Source organism: Scylla paramamosain, chromosome 33 (assembly GCF_035594125.1).
Source record: "Scylla paramamosain isolate STU-SP2022 chromosome 33, ASM3559412v1, whole genome shotgun sequence".
NCBI lineage: Eukaryota > Metazoa > Arthropoda > Malacostraca > Decapoda > Portunidae > Scylla > Scylla paramamosain.
This window is the reverse complement of record NC_087183.1, coordinates 10,895,556-10,915,080: the sequence shown is the minus strand read 5'-3', so window position 1 is coordinate 10,915,080 and position 19,525 is coordinate 10,895,556. Positions and strand designations below refer to the sequence as shown.

General features: G+C 39.0%; 2 protein-coding genes across 4 annotated transcripts in view; both read left to right on the top strand.

Annotated features, from left to right (window-relative positions):
* The window catches only part of LOC135089674 (putative ammonium transporter 3), a 31,371-nt gene extending 15,462 nt beyond the window's left edge, over positions 1-15,909 (top strand). For both annotated transcript variants that reach the window (XM_063985576.1, XM_063985575.1), the window contains exons 2-14: positions 235-329; positions 4,459-4,521; positions 5,539-5,610; positions 8,176-8,372; positions 8,575-8,854; positions 9,430-9,587; positions 9,985-10,126; positions 11,348-11,523; positions 12,281-12,412; positions 13,389-13,484; positions 14,245-14,333; positions 14,542-14,722; positions 14,833-15,909. In XM_063985576.1, the coding sequence (XP_063841646.1) occupies positions 235-329; positions 4,459-4,521; positions 5,539-5,610; positions 8,176-8,372; positions 8,575-8,854; positions 9,430-9,587; positions 9,985-10,126; positions 11,348-11,523; positions 12,281-12,412; positions 13,389-13,484; positions 14,245-14,333; positions 14,542-14,722; positions 14,833-15,065 (1,914 nt within the window). In that variant the 3' untranslated portion in view covers positions 15,066-15,909. The remainder of the gene's footprint in view (positions 1-234; positions 330-4,458; positions 4,522-5,538; positions 5,611-8,175; positions 8,373-8,574; positions 8,855-9,429; positions 9,588-9,984; positions 10,127-11,347; positions 11,524-12,280; positions 12,413-13,388; positions 13,485-14,244; positions 14,334-14,541; positions 14,723-14,832) is intronic.
* A 595-nt stretch (positions 15,910-16,504) lies between these two features.
* LOC135089673 (diacylglycerol kinase eta-like) overlaps positions 16,505-19,525 on the top strand; it is a 72,275-nt gene continuing 69,254 nt past the window's right edge. For both annotated transcript variants that reach the window (XM_063985573.1, XM_063985571.1), the window contains exon 1: positions 16,505-16,797. In XM_063985573.1, the coding sequence (XP_063841643.1) occupies positions 16,645-16,797 (153 nt within the window). In that variant the 5' untranslated portion in view covers positions 16,505-16,644. The remainder of the gene's footprint in view (positions 16,798-19,525) is intronic.

Below are 19,525 nucleotides of genomic sequence, written 5' to 3'. Positions count from 1 at the left end.
AGTCACCGTTATTGTTATTATCATTGTTGTTTTCTTTTTTTCATCATCATCATCATCATCATCATCATCATCATCATCATGATCATCATTATCATCATCAACCACCACCATTATCATCATCACCCTATCTCCCTCCTTTTCCTTTTCCTCCTTTTCTTCATCCTCCTCCTCCTCTTCCTTACCACCACCACCACCACCACCACCACTACCCTTTCTACCATTGTCCTCCGGCAGATGGAGGAGACACCTGCATGCTGTGATAGCCCCACGCCTCCGCCCGTAACGACACCGCCGGTACCGCCGCCACAGGATCCCGGCGTGCTGAACAGGTGCGTCACTTCCTCGCCTCTATGTTCTCCAGTAGCACTCCCGCATCTCACTTCCTGAATGCACTCCCTCACTCCGCGACACTGACAAACTATACATCACTTTCAAATTTTTAATGCACTCTTTAATACTTTGCCAGGCTCTACGTACGTGCATTCTTAACTCACGTTCCTCAATAATCCGACACACTTGCTTTCTTTTTCCACTATTTCTCTTGCTTTAATACATACATACATACTCTTGCACACTCTCACACACTCTTCTCAAAATTTTGGATAATCCTTTTTGACTACTATTTGATGACTGGCGCCTTCAGTAGATTTTTTTTTTTTCAGCCTTTTTTTGTTACCTACCTCAGCCGTTCTACATATAACAAGAACTCGTCTAGCCCCTCACACACTTCATATTCAACACACTCTTCCACACACTGACACACTTCACTTAGCACAGTCCATCAGCTACTGACACACACCCTTCCATCGCCTTACACTTCCCTAGGGTCACTTTAACGTACTTTATTTATTTTATTTTTTATTTTTTTCAGTACTAACACACGCCCCTTCCACACACACATTTGGCTCTTTTCTTTACTGACTGGCATCTCAGTGGACTTTTTTTTTCTTCCTTTTTGCTGCCTTGGTCGGTGCCTCTCTTATACGAAAAATATTAGCTCATTCTCTCAGCCACCAACACACACCTCTCACTCCTTACTCCCAGAATACCATTAACACTATCCTCGTTTCAACACACCTTCCCTCCTTCCAGACCAGCCACCCTCCACCTTCCTTCCTTCCCTCGCCGACCCTCTCCTCCTCTCCTGCTAACCACAACGCTGTAATGCAAACTGTGTCATTAAGTTGTTTGGTGAATTTAGCTTTTAAACACTCATTCAACCCGTCACTTCCACCTGTGCGTGAAAGAAAACGCGGGAAGGTATCATTACTACTTTGCTTTCACCTTTACCTGCGACTGATTACGTTTTCGTTAACTTAATTTACGTAATTGGAGAAGCCATAACATAAATTATGAGAGAGGGAAGGAAAAGAGAAAAAAAGGCTAATTGTAAGTCAGGAAAGATTTGAGGATTTAATATTTTATGTTTGTGTGATTATATATATATATATATATATATATATATATATATATATATATATATATATATATATATATATATATATATATATATATATATATATATATATATATATATATATATATATATATATATATATATATTTTATTTATTTATTTTTTTTTATTTATTTTTGTTTTCGTCTTCATTTTTGTTTTTAGGTAGTTAAAATTTTTAAGGTAATGTAAAACAAATGTCTTAAGAAAATAAATATAAGTCTAATAACTATAACCTGAGAAATGACATAAATCGATTTTTTACATATTTATTAGTATGGTTTTTATTAATTTTTGTTTTACTCATTAGAGACGATACAAAAACAAATAGCACAGGAAAAAAAAGAAAGAAAAGAAAACAATTGTAGGCTGAGAAAAGACAAGATGTGTATAATGATGTAATGTTTCTTCGCCTTTGTTTTCGTCGTGTATATTGGAGAAAATACCTAAAAAATAAACATAAAATAAAAAAAAAAGTTAAAGATAGAAAGAAACTATACAAGACTGGGGAAGATACAAAAGGTGATTTTCTTTACGTGTTTATTGTATGACTATATGATATTCTTCTAGCTTTTATCTTCTTTGCGCTGTGTCATGCCCCTCGTGGAATGTCTTAATATGTATACGTAATGAAGAGGGCGGCGCCAATGGAATAACGAGAGGCGGAAGTGCGTCTTTAGCGAGGGTTACAGCGTGCATTCTTGATGAGTCTGTTGGGCCGATGGTGATAAAAAAAAGAAAAGAAAACGCAAAGGAAAAGACACAAGTCCTATTATTCTCTTATTGTCCTCGGCGTCTTTTGTTTCTTGGTATTGTCAAGAGGACTGAAGGATTGGGTGAAGGGCGTGGAGTATCTGATCCTTTTTGACGCTTTGTTAGCATCATCAAACTCTGAATGTTCTGATTTATTGTGATTTGACTTTCTTTTTCTTCCACGTCTTTTTTTTTTTTACTCTTATTATTATTATCATTATTGTTATTATTAATATTATTATTATTATTATTATTATTATTATTATTATTATTATTATTATTATTATTATTATTATTATTATTTTTCTTTTTTTTTACGGAACTCCTGTGTGAATATAATCTCATTTGCAGTGATTTAGCTTCCCTTTTCTTCCACGTCTTTTATTTTTTTCTTTTCTCTCTTTTTTTTTTTTGTTATAATGGTGTTGTTGTTCTATATTTTCTCGTAGTCTCGTTTCTTTTCTTTACTTTTCATTTTCGTTTTCTGTTATAAATGTTGGATGGCCTTTTTTTTTTTATCCTGTCTTTTAGTTTTCCTTTATTTTATAGTCCTTATTTCTGTGTTGTTGGTAAATGTTTGTCTCTTCTTCACTCCTTTCATGGCATTTCTTTTCTATTTTGTTTTGTTTTGTTCCACTCCTCTTATCTCGTGTCCTCCTAGTTCTTTGTTGCGTGTGTTTAATTACTGTCGTTTCTCTCTTCTTACATCTTTATTACATTCCATTCCTTCCCTCCTTCATTTATTATCACCGAATGCCTCGCCAATACTTCTGATATCTCTCTTTCCTTATCTTTACTATCCTACATACACCTCTTACTTTAGACTAGATTGTGGAGCTTATCACAAACGGGAGGACTGATTTTTGTTCTTCCTTTCTGTTTCTTTGTATTACCTTCAATATTCTTCATAGAGGTGCTGTAGAGATAATACTTTATTATTATTATTATTATTATTATTATTATTATTATTATTATTATTATTATTATTATTATTATTATTATTATTATTATTATTGGGCTGCATTCCCAAACGATTCGACGTCCGATCTCTACTTTTTAACAGACTGTTATTGAGGGTTTTCAAGGTTGTTTTTATGACTAGTGATAGTTTAACAAAGATTCAATATTTTGTACTATCAGTGGGGAAAAACACCTGTGAGAAGCAGGCTAATTACAGCTGAGGCTTTTAAAAATTGCCCTAATGAGAGAACAAGTCGTTTTAAAATATGGGACAAGGTTTCTGCATCATCAGTGAAAAGGAAAAAAAAAAAAATCATGATAAACTGACTAATCATCTCTGCGGCGTTTGGAAATGGTCATAACAAGAAAATAAGGAGCTTCTAAATGCAAAGTCATTGATTTTGCATCATTTATGAAAAGAAAAAGAAAAAAGACATAATGAAATAAAAAAGAAGAAAAAATCAATGATTAACTGACCAATCACCTGCAGCCTTTAAAATATAATCTTTATGAAAGAACAAAGCGCTGCAAAATACGGGGTAAACGATTTCCCATCACCATCAATGAAAAAAATAATCCATGATAACACAATACATCCTCTCAGCATAGTCGAGATGAGAAAACAAAACAAAAAGCGTTTCAGAATAAAAGCTATTTTTGTACTTCATCTCGTGTTACATCATCGTACCTTTTGACTTGACTGTCGTACTATTATATATATATATATATATATATATATATATATATATATATATATATATATATATATATATATATATATATATATATATATATATATATATATATATATATATATATATATATATATATATATATATATATATATATATATATATATATATATATATATATATATATATATATATATAAAATCTCGTATAAGAAATGCATGAAAAAAAAAAAAAGAGAACTGGTGAACTGTTTTGACAGCATAGAAAAATGTTAATTAATCATCAGGTAAAAAGAACTCTGCACACACACACACACACACACACACACACACACACACACACACACACACACACACACACACACACACACACACACACACACACACACACACACACACACACACACACACACACACACACACACACACACACACACACACACACACACACACACACACACACACACACACACACACACACACACACACACACACACACACACACACACACACACACACAGACAGTTTTGCATTTTCATCACCCAAGCTTGTACCAGATTATAATTTTTTCAGTAGTACGTGCCTTCTCTCCCTTGCAGCCTGGACTCCTCTCAGCTCATGGAGGAGATTGCCAACCTCTCCAAACAGCTACTGCAGGACGAGTGAGTCTTTCCCTGTCTTTAATTATATCTGCTAACCTTTTTCACTGCAATATGCAACCATTTACAGCACTAAAAGAAATGTATAAAATCTTTATGAGCATCTACAAGAAAAGGGAGGATTAAAAGAGTGTATTCCGTGGCTGCAGAACAAAAAGAGATGCCTCAGAGTGGTTAGTAATTAAGAAAGGGACAGATACCAGTGAAAGGGTTAAGAATTGTTGATGTTTGTGTGTAGGGGTTCGCACATCACTGGACGTTTTTCTACTTCCTCTTTGCCCTTTTGTTGCTTTCGGTCAGTGCCCCTCGTACATAAACAAAGAAAAAATGTATGTATGTATGTATGTACGACATGTATGAGTATGAGTGTAATTTTTTTTTCATATATGGCTACTACTACACACCACAGAAAAAGGAAATAAATAAATGAGAAAAAAAAAATTGTTCACATTTACTGCTGCTACTACTACTACTACTACTACTGCTACTACTACTACTACTACTACTCTCTCTGTCTCTCCCACCCACCCACCCATCGTGAGTGAGTCAAGGGTGGGATCAAATAAATCAATCCCAGCACAGGAATCTAAGGGTCATGATTGTCCGGCCTCTTGCCCTTCCATCTCATTACCCATTCCAAAACACTGCATATTTGATTTACCCCTATCCTCTCTCTCTCTCTCTCTCTCTCTCTCTCTCTCTCTCTCTCTCTCTCTCTCTCTCTCTCTCTCTCTCTCTCTCTCTCTCTCTCTCTCTCTCTCTCTCTCTATCTCTGGTTATTTGTATGGGTTTATTTTTTTTTACAGACGAGAGAGAGAGAGAGAGAGAGAGAGAGAGAGAGAGAGAGAGAGAGAGAGAGAGAGAAGAGAGAGAGGAGAGAGAGAGAGAGAGAGAGAGAGAGAGAGAGAGAGAGAAGAAGAAGAAGAAGAAAAGAAAGAAAAAAAAGTACTGAACATTTCATCAATACTCATCAAACCCAAAGCCTATTATTAATTACGTGTTTCTTTTCATTCCGTTCAGCAACAGAGACACCATCGCACTGGCTAATGGCATTCTCAACCTCACGGGCAACTTCATGGCGGTCAACGGGAGGTACGTGACAACAGCTGAAATCTTCACGAAGGTTACCATACTAAGTACCTTAATATTACTTAGTGACACTCTACTGGACTCTCAAAGATTTCAGTGTCCATATTTCGAGTACTTTTGGCAGGTTTCAAGTGATTGGGGTATTTTCAAAGAGGTTTCAGTGGTGTTTTCGTGATCTCAGCGTCTGTATCTACACTATTTTTTAACAGGCTTCAAGGTATGACTGTCCCGGAAATGCTTAATGTCACTGTACCGTACTCTTAACGTTTTCACTGTGTTATCTCGAATATTTTTGTAGATTTCAAGTTATTGAGGGATTTCCAATGAGGTTTTCGTGATTTCAGCGTGTTATTTCAACTAGTTTTAACACATTTTCAAAGGCGCTTTTTGCTGATTTCAGTGTTATATTTCGGTTAGTGTTAACAGGTTTTATTAAAATTTATTAGATTTTCAAAAGTGTTTCCGTGATTTCAGCGTTTTATCCATTATTTTTAACAGGTTTTAAGTTGTTGGGGGATTTTTAAACAGGTTTTTATGATTCCGGTGTCTTATACATGTATAGACTATCTTCAGCAGGCTTTAGTAGAAGTTAGAAATAGATGATGATTATAAAGAAAGATCACCGCATAAATCTCTCTCTCTCTCTCTCTCTCTCTCTCTCTCTCTCTCTCTCTCTCTCTCTCTCTCTCTCTCTCTCTCTCTCTCTCTCTCTCTCTCTCTCTCTCTCTCTCTCTCTCTCTCTCTCTCTCTGTCTCTCTCTATCTCTCAAATAATGAGACATACAGAGGAAAATCTGCAAAGGAAAGAACTGCTGGGGATCAGAAACATAAAGTTTTTGATCCCACTAATAATGGGGCACACGTGGGGATTCCAAGCCTGAGGTAAAAATAAACTGCGTAATGAGCGTCCGAAAACAAAATCTAATCTTTTTCATCACCCAAGAGAGAGAGAGAGAGAGATACAAACGTTAATTATCGCACGTTACCAAAATCAAAAACAAAATCAAGCCAGTTTTCGTTATACAGAGAACTGTAGCGTTAATTATCGTACGTTACAAAACTATCAAACTAAAATCGAGTCAGCCTTTTATTACTCGAGAAACTCTAGCGTTGATTATCGTACGTTGCCAAGTTAATCTCTGATTTCTCTTTTTTTCCCAGAAGTCGTAAGGAAACGTCCGGTCGTGTGTGTCTTTTTAAATTTAAACTAAAAAAATATTGAAAGGCTTATGCTAATATCAACTGTTCATATATTTCTTTATTTTCTATTTATTCAACTTGTTCTGAAACTTCTGATGATTAACATAAACAGACAAATGAAAAATCAAAATAGACAAAGAAAGGGAAAATTTGGTTCTGTATTTTCTGCTTAATTTAGCAGAGAGAGAGAGAGAGAGAGAGAGAGAGAGAGAGAGAGAGAGAGAGAGATGCGTTGTTTTGCTTCATTAACCTCCGTGTCGCACCCAATCCTTCTGCTTTTAAATTGTTTACAAGGAAAACGGAGGCGTGGTAGGAGAAAGTGGGTCGGGAAGAAGAGATGAAAATCTTCGGTTACTCTCACGGTCATTAGTATGGCGGTCTTATTTTCTTCTTTTTTTTTTTTTTTCAAATGAGGAAGGTAGAGTTTGATGAAATCTTTTTTAATTTTTATCCCATTTTTTTATTATTTAGGTTCTTTATCCATCAATAATAGTAGTAGTAGTAGTAGTAGTAAGGAGAGGAGGAGGAGGAGGAGCAGTAGTAGTAATATGGGGATGGTGGTAGTTGTAGAAGCAGTAGTTCAGTAGTAGTAGTACTAGTAGTACTAGTGGTGGTGGTGGTAGTACTAGTAGCAGTAGTAGTAGTAGTGGTGGTGGTGGTGGTAGTAGTAGTAGCAGTAGTGGCAAGAAACAAAATAACTTCATAGGCTCTCTCTTAATTTCGTTAAGTACATACACACCTACTTAATTATTTAGTCCAGGTGAAAGATGAAGCCCAGGTTAATCCCTTTCACAGTCATAAGTAATATATTTCTTGCATTTCCTTTGTATCACTCCAACCTTATTCCTTATACTTCCGTTCGCGTATAGATGAAGACTGAGAATTATCAAGAAACAAAAGAAACTCGAATTATATCCACTTGGAAATTATTAAGAAACAAAAGAATCTCGAATTTTCCGCATTTTTACTTGAAGGAACTCGAGTTTTATGCAAATTTACTTGGGAATTATCAAGAAACGAAGGAAACTTGAATTTTGCTCACTTCGAAATTATCTATAAACAAACTCGAATTTTATGTACTTGTGAATTATCAAGAAACAAACAAACAAAAAAAAAGAAAGAAATTTCATGCACTTTTATTTGAAGGAACTCGAGTTTTATGCAACTTTACTTGGGAATTATCAAGAAAGAAGAGAAACTCGAATTTTGTTTACTTGGCAATCATCAATAAACAAAAGAAACTCGAATTTTACGCACTTTTTACTTGAAGGAACTCGGCTTTTATATACTTTAACTTGTGAAGATCATCTAAAAACAAAAGAAACTCGAATTGTATGCACTTTTACTTGGCCTTTCGCTTCACCTACAGCGACTTGGCGATAATCGGGGACCTGAATGTGACGTACAACGACAACGTGACTCAGAGGACCCTGCTGGCCAACACCACCTACTTCAGCAACGCTACCTCGAGGGGCGGCGGCGTCCAGTTCGATGGAGATGATGGTTTCGGCAATGATGCGGCGTGGATTCTTACTGCCACCTTCATTATCTTCACTATGCAGTCCGGTACGCTTACTGAGGCAATGGTTTTTACTACTACTACTACTACTACTACTACTACTACTACTACTTCTTCTTCTTTTTTTTCTTCTTCTTCTTCTACTACTACTGCTACTACTACTGCTGCTGCTGCTGCTACTGCTACTATGCATTTCTTGTTGTTAATACAACCATACCAAACACCACCCTCTCTGTCTCTCTCCTTCAGGGTTCGGCTTGCTGGAGTCAGGGTGCGTGTCCATGAAGAACGAGACGAACATCATGGTAAAGAACGTGGTGGACGTGGTTCTCGGGGGCTTCACCTACTGGCTCTTCGGGTATGCCTTTTCTTTCGGCAAGTCAGAGTGGACGACTCCCTTTTGTGGTTGGGGAGACTTCGCTATCAACCCAGACGAGGCAACCATGGGGAAGGTCTACACCACCTTCTTCTTTCAGATGTCCTTCGCCACCACCGCCACCACCATTGTGTCTGGCGCCATTGCTGAAAGGTGCTGGCGTGTTTTAGGGCGTTCGTTTTGTCTGACTGTGTTTTCTATAGTCTTTGTTTTCAGTCTTTTGTTCTTGTTCCTGTTGTTCTTGTTCATCCTCTTATTTCCTTTCTCCTCCTCCTCCTCCTCCTCTTCCTCTTTCTCTCTCTTTGTAGCAGCAGTAGTACATATTATTATTATTATTATTATTATTATTATTATTATTATTAGTAGTAGTAGTAGTAGTAGTAGTAGTAGTAGTAGTAGTAGTAGTAGTAGTAGTAGTAGTAGTAGTTTCACCAACTCCAAGGATTCTTGACTTTCACTGTTTGACATTTTTGTCTCTTCAATACCTTTAACTCTTTAGACACTATTTCTCTGCTAAACTCTCCTAAATATTTTCGTAGTACCGTTAAAAGACAAAATTAACCTGTTTTCTCACTTTTTCCCTGCTGGATCTCCATACTAACAATTTTTACGGTGCTGGGAAGGTTAACGAAGGAAGACTAAAACAGTAGAAAGATTAAGAGAAAACGGAGTGCCAGTGAACGTTGTAGCGCCCATGGTTCCCATACACCTTGCACTTCCCCCTGCAGGTTCAACTTCGTGGCGTACGTGATCTTCTCGGCGGTAAACACAGTGGTCTACTGCATCCCCGCCGGCTGGATCTGGGCCGAGCATGGCTTCCTGTTCCAGCTAGGCGTGGTGGACATCGCTGGCTCCTGTGGCGTCCATCTCTGCGGGGGCGCTTCTGGTGAGTAAAGTACTTTTTTGGAAATGCATGATAGAATAAATGTTCAGCAAAGGGACTACATATGTGGTGTGTAAAGGGAATGACTGATATTCTGTGATGTGTTTTAATCCTTTGTTTCGTCTTTTTTTATCCTCCTTTGCTGTTATATAGACATGCATGGTTGGAAAGTAATTATTTATTTCAGCAAAGGCTCTTTCCTATATGTGCTCTGCGAATGGTACAATTGATGTTTTGTGATGTAATATAATTCTCTGTTTCATTTTTTTTTTTTTTTTGTCCTATGTTTCATGGATTGATTGTATATTAAACTGCACGGTGGGCAATTATTTTTATATTCTTTTCTTTCTGCTTTACCTTCCTTCCTTTCTTCCTTACGTTCTTCTCCCTCGCGTCACAGCTCTAGTGGCCTCTAAGATGGTGGGTCCCAGGATCGGACGGTATGACGACGGGGAAGCCTCGCTGCCCATGGGATCACCCACCAACGCCATCCTGGGCATGTTCATGTTGTGGTGGGGCTGGCTCGGCTTCAACTGCGGCAGGTAGGGCGGTGGCAGGGTGACGGGCGGGGAGTGGAAGGTGACAGATTGGAGACTGAAGAAGGATTACTCACTCAATCACTCCTTCATTCTCTCATGTACTCATTCATTCATTCATTCATTCACTCATTCATTTATTATTCATTCATTCATTCATTTACTCATTCATCCATTCACTCATTTATTCACCCATTCATTGATTCATTCACTAATTCATTCACTCATTCATCCATTCATCCATTCATTCATTCATTCATCCATTCATTCATTCATTCACTCATTCACTCATTCATTCACTAATTCATTCATTCACTTATTCATTTATTCATTCATTCATTCATTCATTCACTCACTCATTCACCCACTCACTAATTCATTAATTCATCCACTCATTCATTCACCGATTGATTGATTGATTGATTGATTGATTGATTGATTGATTGAATCATTCAATCATTCATTCATTCACTCACTCACTCACTCACTCACTCACTCACTCACTCACTCACTAATTCATTGATTCACTTATTCATTATTCATTCATTCATTCATTCACTCATTTACCCACTCACTAATTCATTCATTCATTCATTCATTTGTTCGTATTTACCTCTCCTAGTCGTCCCGTGTTTCTTGATGTGCTTTGATGTCACTCTCACGTCTGCCTGGGACCTGCTAGGGTGGAGTGAGGCTGTGTGGCGTGTCTTGCGGCCTGCCCTGCCCGCCCCTCACTAATTGCATCCCTTAACCAGTTACGGCCCATCCCATCCTGTCTGTGTGGCGGGAAAGGGAATCAGGAAGAGGAGGAGGAGGAGGAGGAGGAGGAGGAAGTTGAGGGCATCATTGGTATTATTGCTGCGGTTGTTGTCTATCTCCTCCTATATATCCTCCTCCTCCTCCTCCTCCTCCTCCTCCTCCTCCTCCTCCTCCCCCCTATCACATCCACCTTAAAAAGACCGATATATGTATAAGCGTCCAGAACTAAAGAAAGTGTAATATAGCAGCATACACATAAGAAGAGTATAAAGTAGAATAAAAATAAAATAACTAAAGATAGATAAAAACAAATAAAATAAGTAAATAAAACAAACAAAATCATCTCCTCTTAATCGATCACGGACAAAACCACCACCACCACCTCCACCATCAACAACAACAACAACAACAACAACAACAACAACAACAACAACAACAACAACTCCCTACCTCATCTCTCCCACAAAGCACCTTCGGGATTAACGGACACCTGTGGAAGTACGCAGCTCGCACGGCCGTCACCACCATACAGTCGAGCATCGGGGGCGGCCTGGCGGGGATGAGCCTCTCCTGGTACAAGAATCACCGTCTGGAAGTAGGAGACGTGGTAAACAGTGTGCTGGGGGCGCTGGTCTCTATCACGGGTGAGTGGGGGAGGCGAGGAGAAAGGACAGGTGTTAGTAAGGGTGGTGCAGGCAGGTGCGAGGTGCTATGTTATGTTACGTTTTCAAGTGTTCCTCAGGTGTTGTTGGTGTGTTTGCGAGGTCTTGTTTCTGTCATAAGTGAATGGAAATGAAATATATGTGTAATTTTTTTTTTGTCTTTGTGGATGAGGCAAGCGTGTGTTAATTGCGTTCCCAGATGTATATGTTTTTTTTTTTTTTTTTCGTGTATGTGAGTGTGTGTGTTCTTGTTCTTTTTTTGTGTGTTCGTGTGTTCTCTTCCGCTTCTCTTCTTGTTCCTCCTATTCACGGATGTTCATGTGTTATCTTCCTCTTCTCTTCATCTTGCTCTGCTCTTCTATTTGTTGTTTGGTATTCTTGTGTTCTCTTCCACCTCTCTTCTTGTTCCCCTTGTTCTTGGGTCAAGTGTTCTCTTTCTCTTCTGTTCTTCTTGTTCTTGGGTGTTCAAGTGTTTTTTTCTTTTTGTTCATCTTGTTCTTTTTGTTCTTGGATGTTCATGTATCCTATTCCTCTTTTTGTCCTCTTTTTCTTGAATGTTTTGTGTCTTCCTCCTCCTATTAAATGAGTGACTTTAGCTACAGTCTTATCCATTTTTTTTCTTTCAACCTTTTTCTTTTTTTTTTCTTGGCGTAAACTTTATTTAATCCCATTTTATGATCATCTTTGTCTACCGTCCCTTAGCTTTGCCCATTCTGACCTCCTCCTGGCCCTCACACAGCCGGGTGCGCCCTCTTCACTTCCTGGGAGGCTCTCTTCATTGGCCTCGTGGGCGGACTGATAGCCGTGTTGGGGATGCCGCTCTTAGATAAGCTCCATATTGATGACCCAGTTGGCGCGGTCTCTGTACACGGTCAGTCGCTTCTTCTCATCTGCTATTACTTGTTTATTTATTTATTTATTTTTTTTTCTAGGTTCATGTTGTTTTTATCTATCATTTTTTTTATATCTTCATTCGCTTCCTCTCGTCTCTTGAATTTTGTATGCATCTGTAAGTCTTTCTTAGATTACTTGTTTGATTTTTTTAGCTTCACGTTATTTTATCTACTTATGTTCTATCTTTTTTCTTCGGTGCCTTTAATTGGACAGTTAGTTATTTAGTCAGTCGATCTCTCTCTCTCTCTCTCTCTCTCTCTCTCTCTCTCTCTCTCTCTCTCTCTCTCTCTCTCTCTCTCTCTCTCTCTCTTGTCCTGACGGTATTTCTTATCTTACTTTTACTTGTTGTTTCCTAGCTTCATTTTTTTTTCTTTTTTTTGCTTCGTTGCGTCAGTCAGTCAGTCGGTTGATATTTGTTTGTTTCTCTTTTCCTCTTGGCTTTTGCTGACTGACTCTTGCTGATCTTTCCTCCTTTATATAAATCATGGTTTTCTAAGTATCTTCTCTTTTCTTTTTTTGTTTTGGTAGTTTCTTTCTTCGTTGTTTTAGCTTTTCGTTTCCTATAACGTTCATTCATTTCCTGTATTTCATTTTCATCCATCTTTTCGTTATTTTATATTTGCACTTTATTTTAGTTTTCTAACCTGTATCTCCATTCAGTATAATAAGTTATTAATTCGTTCATAATCATCTACTAATCAAGATCTATATTTATTTATTTATTTGTTCATCTATTTACCTATCTTATACATAAGAAGATCCACAAATGCAGAAAAAAGCTCTCTAATTGTCTCTCCCAGTTATATTTCAGTATTTGATTCATACATAAACTAGCAATGTTACTCTCATTGTTACTCTCAAGATCCACAAAAGGGTCCTTGTATTGACTGTGGCTACACTGTACTTAGCGCACCCCTTCCTATGGCTGCCCCACTCACTTGCTTCTCCTACAGGTCTCTGCGGCATCTGGGCAATGGTGTCTATTGGGCTTTTCGTGCAGGCCGACTCTCTCCAGCATATGACTGGCGGGTATTCGGGCCTCTTCAGGGGTGAGTATATATAGGACTATAAAGACTACAAAGGAGAAACAAACAGCAACAGACCATTAGGTCTTTACTGGGCTACACTAGCTATGTGAATTGAGAAAAAGGATAGAAAAGCAGAAGGCTCCTTCCCACCACCCTCCCATCCCTCCAGCCAAAGCTGGCCGGAAATAAAGTGATACCATGCAATATGGAAAAACTGCATGGAACTTTTTAGGAGAGTTGAAAGTTGTACCCTACGTCTACCATTACAATGGTTGTGGGGGTTGGTACAATGCTTGTTGGATCTTGTGTGTGTGTGTGTGTGTGTGTGTGTGTAAACACAGTGTAGGGATTCAGGGGTGGTGCGGCATCCTTGCCTGGTGCTTTCAAGAGAAGCAGCAATCAATCAGGTCCTATATCTCCGTTCACTCCACTGTTGTTGCGCACTTTTCATGAAGGACGCCGCGCACTATTTTGCCCTCTGCAGCGGGTGGGAGGAGAAGGAGGAGCTGGAGGAAGAGGAAGAGGAGAAAGGTTATTAGTAGGATAAAACGTGAAAAAAAGAGGAATATGAGAGGAAGAGGAGGAAGATGATAAGGTGGAGGAGGAGGAAGAGAAACAATAAAAAGAGGAAGAAAAAGAAGAGAAGTACTTTTGGGACATATAGAGAAAGTCATGCATGATATGGCTGTGTTAAAGATGGAGACAGTATCATTGGTGTCAGTGTTGCAGGTACAAGATTTGCGTTGTATACAGTGGCCCTGTGTTTCTGCTTGTGTTACAGGCGGAGGGTTCTATCTGCTCGGTATACAATCCCTGGCCTGTCTATGCATCATCACCTGGTCCACGTCTGTCACCTTCATCATTCTCTTCGTAAGTTTTAACTGTGCCCACTCCCATAAGAGAGAGAGAGAGAGAGAGAGAGAGAGAGAGAGAGAGAGAGAGAGAGAGAGAGAGAGAGAGAGAGAGAGAGAGAGAGAGAGAGAGAGAGAGAGAGAGAGAGAGAGGAGAGAGAGAGATTTTCTTATCCATTATACATCGAATCAAAATACACAAACCATCATCTTCCATCACGGTTCAGCTTATCGACAAGTTCCTTATGGGGATCCGCATGAGTGAATGGGAGGAGCTGGTGGGAGCTGACTTCGCGGAGCACGGCATCAGGCGGCGCAACGTTGGGGTGTCCAGAGCCGTGTCTGTATTGGGTCTGCAGCACAACGGCTTCGACTACAGCGACATCTTGCCCCAGGGAGACAATCCATGTACGTCACAATAGTTTATTGGCGAGAGAGGTAGCATTTTCTCTAGCTGATTATGACTTCGTTGTTGTACTATAACTCTTGGTCTCTATTCCTTCTCTTTCTCTCTTTAGGTCACGTGAAGGTGCTGAGTAACCTCGACATGTTGAGTTCGCGCCGCGGCTCCACTCTGTCCAAGGCTGTGGAACAGGTGACGACTAAAAGTTTCAAGACGAGGCTACTGCCCTCATTCCTCCTCAACGGGAAATCCAAAGACTCCAAAAACCGCAAGGAAAGAAACGAATTCTTTAACAACAACCAGGTTACGCCCCTTGATAACTCTAACACTTACTCAGCATGGCAGTGAGCGACGCATTGCAAGTCCTTCAAAACTCGCTAACATTACTCATGTCTGCCACTGGCCCGGTGATTGAGATGGAATATTATTATTATTATTATTATTATTATTATTATTATTATTATTATTGTTATTATTATTATTATTATTTAAATGACTATTTACTAATTTCGCTCCTAATGTTGAATTATATGTTTACAGTTTATCCCACTGATCATGAAGTAAATCATATCTAGCAATCTAATTTATGGAAGTTCGATAAAGTTTATTTGAGTCTTCCTTCATTTATAGTTCAGGTTGTGGTGTTGTGTTATATTGTAATGGATCTTTCTAAATCAATGCATATATTTTATGCCACGAGTGAAGCGCGGTATGGCAAGACAAGACATACATTTTGGCAGATAAGATTAGAAGAACGAATGACTCAAAGGAATACGGGTAGAATGAAAAAGAAAGAGCATAAATCAAAATTACACGAGGAAGTGCCGTTACAAATGCAAAACCCCGACTGCCATGGCAACGCAACATTAAGTACATCGCCCCCTCCCGCTCTTCAAGGCCCATGGCGAAGGAAAGAGGGACGCACAAATCAGTACTGTAGCTCAGGATGAAGAAAGCAATATATACAAGTTGTTTTAATAGAATAGCTCATAATTCTTTAAGTAAAGTGTTATTATTATTACCGCAGAGTTCTAGACGTTGATTTTACGATTAGTTTTGAATTTATTGGTAATATTGGTTCTGTAGTAGTAATAGACTTATATAAGACTATACTGTATTGTACAATATAGGTTGTGACACTTTTGTAGATTTATTAGTGAGAATACATAGTGTGTGTCGTGTCTATGTGGACTGACAATTGAATAAAATTTAAGCAATTATATTCCTCTTAGATTGAAAATCCTATGCAGAATAAAGTGAATATGGCAAAAGTTGATTATTTGCATAAAACAGTTATATATATGTTTTAAGTAGTAGTAGTATTAGTGGTGGTGATATAGGTAATTACTTTAAATTTTATTCAGCACAGGTTAACAAAGACACTCTTAATGGAGAATTATATGTTTACAGTTCATCTCAGTGATCATGATTTAAACTCTATATCTTGCTGTGACGCTGAACCCTGTAGTTCAATGTGGAATTAAGTGTTGGGCGTTACATTTTAACTAGTATAGCAGGTTTTAAAGTTAATTTTATTACTAAATATAATTCAGCTTGTTCTCGTGACTAAATTAGTATAGTCCATTGAAACCATGGGCACATGGTTTTAAACACTTTAGATTCCCATAAGGAATAAAATCAAAGGTCACAGTATGATAATTTGGTTCTTATGTTTTTTTTTTTTTTTCTATTATTGGTACAAAATGTCCTTCTGAAACCATCACAGTAATAATCATAATAAGGATCCTTGAAAACATCGAACAACTTCCACTAGAGCATATTAAAAAGTAGAGAGTAGGACGTCCAAACGTGAGAGACTGTGTGTAGCTCATGGATATAAGGAGTGAAAAAGAAGTGTAGCGAAAAGTGCTGAGTGTAGCGGCGCGGGGCAAACATGTCAACACAGCCGTGAAGTGACAGTGTAAATATGGCGACGGGGGGAGGTGAGGTGCATGTCAGTGTGCCGGGAAGACCGAGTGGGGCATACGCTGAGGTAGACTCCTCCGAGAGTGACGGGGAGACAGAGCCCGCCGAATCATTCCACAGGAGGATCAGCACCAACAAGGAGATAAAATGCAGTGTAAGTAATGGCGGGCGGGAACAATAGGAGAGGGAGGCGCCCTGGCCGTGTTGTACCGTTTATACCTGCCACTCCCGGCCCCACCCTGGGGACACACACCCTGGGAGGACACAGGGGGAGGATATCCTTGCCGTACACTACCCTGGAACCAGTGTGCAGTATGTACTATGTAGTGTGTGTGTGTTTAATTGTGTGGTGTTTGTAATGTGCAGGCGCCGCCCTCCCTGCTTCCCGCCCTTCGTCAGGTAGGAGGCAAGTTTAAAAGGTGCCAGTCTCTCCCCGCACAGAATTGCCCCCTGGTGTGGCCTTGGCGCCAGATGTTGTTTCATAGTTGCCTGCCAGGGTGCTGTGTGTTATCAGTGTTGTAGATCGTAATGATGGAATCCCCATAGGCGGTGATGCAGTGGTATGTTGAGGTGTATTAGCGAGGTGCAGGTGTGGTGTCGTTGAGGTGGTGCAGACATGCTGAGTGCTGCATTAGGATCTTCCTTTGGGCTTATGATTACATTGCTGAGTGACTATGACTGACAGTGTGCCAATGGATTCTTACTGGCATTCCCAGTGTTGTGATTTTACACCTTGTGTGTTGTGTGGGTACTTCTGTGTTTGCTCCAAATATGTACATGAAACCCTCCAAGAGTATCAAGATTCCATGCTGGGTGTATGAAAGCTACATGATATGGGTCCTGTAATAAATACAGGCAACAGCACATACTTGTTACATTTTTAGATGTTAAATACATACTGTCAAAGCATGATTTTATTGCCCTCCAGTAAAGTCATAAAGTTTAAGGCTTTTTGACGTGTTCAGTTGTCATTGTAATGTGATGGGCAGAACTTGTGGTTTGAAACACCAAAACAGTGATGTAAAGGATGAGGCTTGAACCTGAAAAGGAACAACAGGGGATTGAGCTATGTGCAGTAAGCTCATTGCAGTGACATTTTGTGGGTAAATTCGAAGTGCACACCGAACATAACAAAATTTTCTTTAAGGGTTTATTAGATGGCTGGAAAGAGTTTGGTGATACACAGCCTTCAGTCACAGGATAATTTCTATTGTAAAGGCTGCAAATTCAGTGTGCAGCTTTTGTATGAATTCAGTTTTCTTACACAGTGTTTCTTGTTTTGCTATTATCACTTTCCTTACCATGGTAAGAATACTTAGGACTGGGCTTAAAATATTTGTGGCCTTTGTCTGAAGTGATCAAACCTCTGTGTACACACACATATGCTACATTCTGAAGAACATCAATGAAATCTGCTCTAAATTTGCCTTGCCTTGGAACAGCATATTAAAAAATGTTGAGGCTTGAACTTCACTTGACCATCCATTCCATTGTACTCATGCTTTTGATCACAAATATCCTCCATCCCTTAGCTCTTCTGTTGTCACATGTCAGCAACAGAAGCATCACATCTCTCCCCTTTTTTGTATGCCCTGCAGTTGGTGTTTTCTGGCCACCTCAGATCTACTTTTTTTCCCTTCTCACCTTTTAAAATTCTTACCTAGATGAGGACTGTTACCCTCATTGAGACACAAATGAAGCCTCTGACCAAGACTGCAGGGACATTATTTTGTATGTGGCATAAGGTTGGCTAGTGCGGCTTCACCAGAGTGACAGTGAACTCTTCAGTCAAACTCATATAGGATGTGACCAAAAGACCTGTCATGGTGCTTGAGTGAATCAACAGAAGCAGCAGAAGTGACAGATTTAGGCAAATTATTCCAAGTGTCCAGGACTCTCACAGAAAAGAAATAAGCTTTGACTTTGATATTACATCGAGGAATAGCCAACTTGAAGGAATGTTTCCTAGTCCTAACATTAAGGTTCCTAACAAGCAAATTTTTCAAGATGAGCATAGAGGCCATTGAGAATCTTGTAGACCATGATTAGGTCAGCTCTGAGCAGACAATCTTTGATGGAATAGAGCCTCTGCTGGAGGCACACATTATGCAGCCCATGCACCATTTGCTTTCCATGTAGGTACTTTACCGTCCAAAGTTCCTGTTTGTAAATGTGCAAGAAGAAAATTTGTCAGATCATAGCAGAATTTAAGCACACACACACACACACTTTGAATTTTCATCATGTTTCATTGTCTTTAGGATGATAATGACATTTGTTTTCATGTTTCAGTCCAAAGTACAGTAATCATGTGTGTGTGAGAATAGTCTTGATAGGTGAAGGCCAAAATGGATGCTCAATAGGTCAGTCTCAAAGGATACATTAAGATAGGTTGTTAATAGATGATTACAGCATTTATTTACAACCACAGGAACAGCTGAAAACTATAAGTGAAATGCACAGTGGACCATTTACAGTAAAAACTATAAGCAACATTATCTGTCTTCAAGCCAAGTGAAGTAACAAAATGTTTTACTCATGATAGCTTGATACTTTTGTGTGTTAGAACTTGTCATTCGTTCAGCAGCATGTGGACAGTACAATGCAATGTATTCCAATCTTTTACTTCATAGTGTCACTTTCAGGGAACACAGCACAGTGGTTGCCTCAGTGATGGGCAGCTGTCTGTCTATTGATAGCCTCCCACTACTGAGGTAACTTGTGTGGTGTTTGTACAAGATACATCATCAGTGGGGGCCCTTCATTATCACAGCATGCATTCATAAAAGACATGAAAGGAGAGTGTTGCTGCATTTTAACAGAATGTAACGCCAGGAGGGTTCTTGGATGTCCCAGTGTTGTAAGCTTGGGCAGTCGATGTG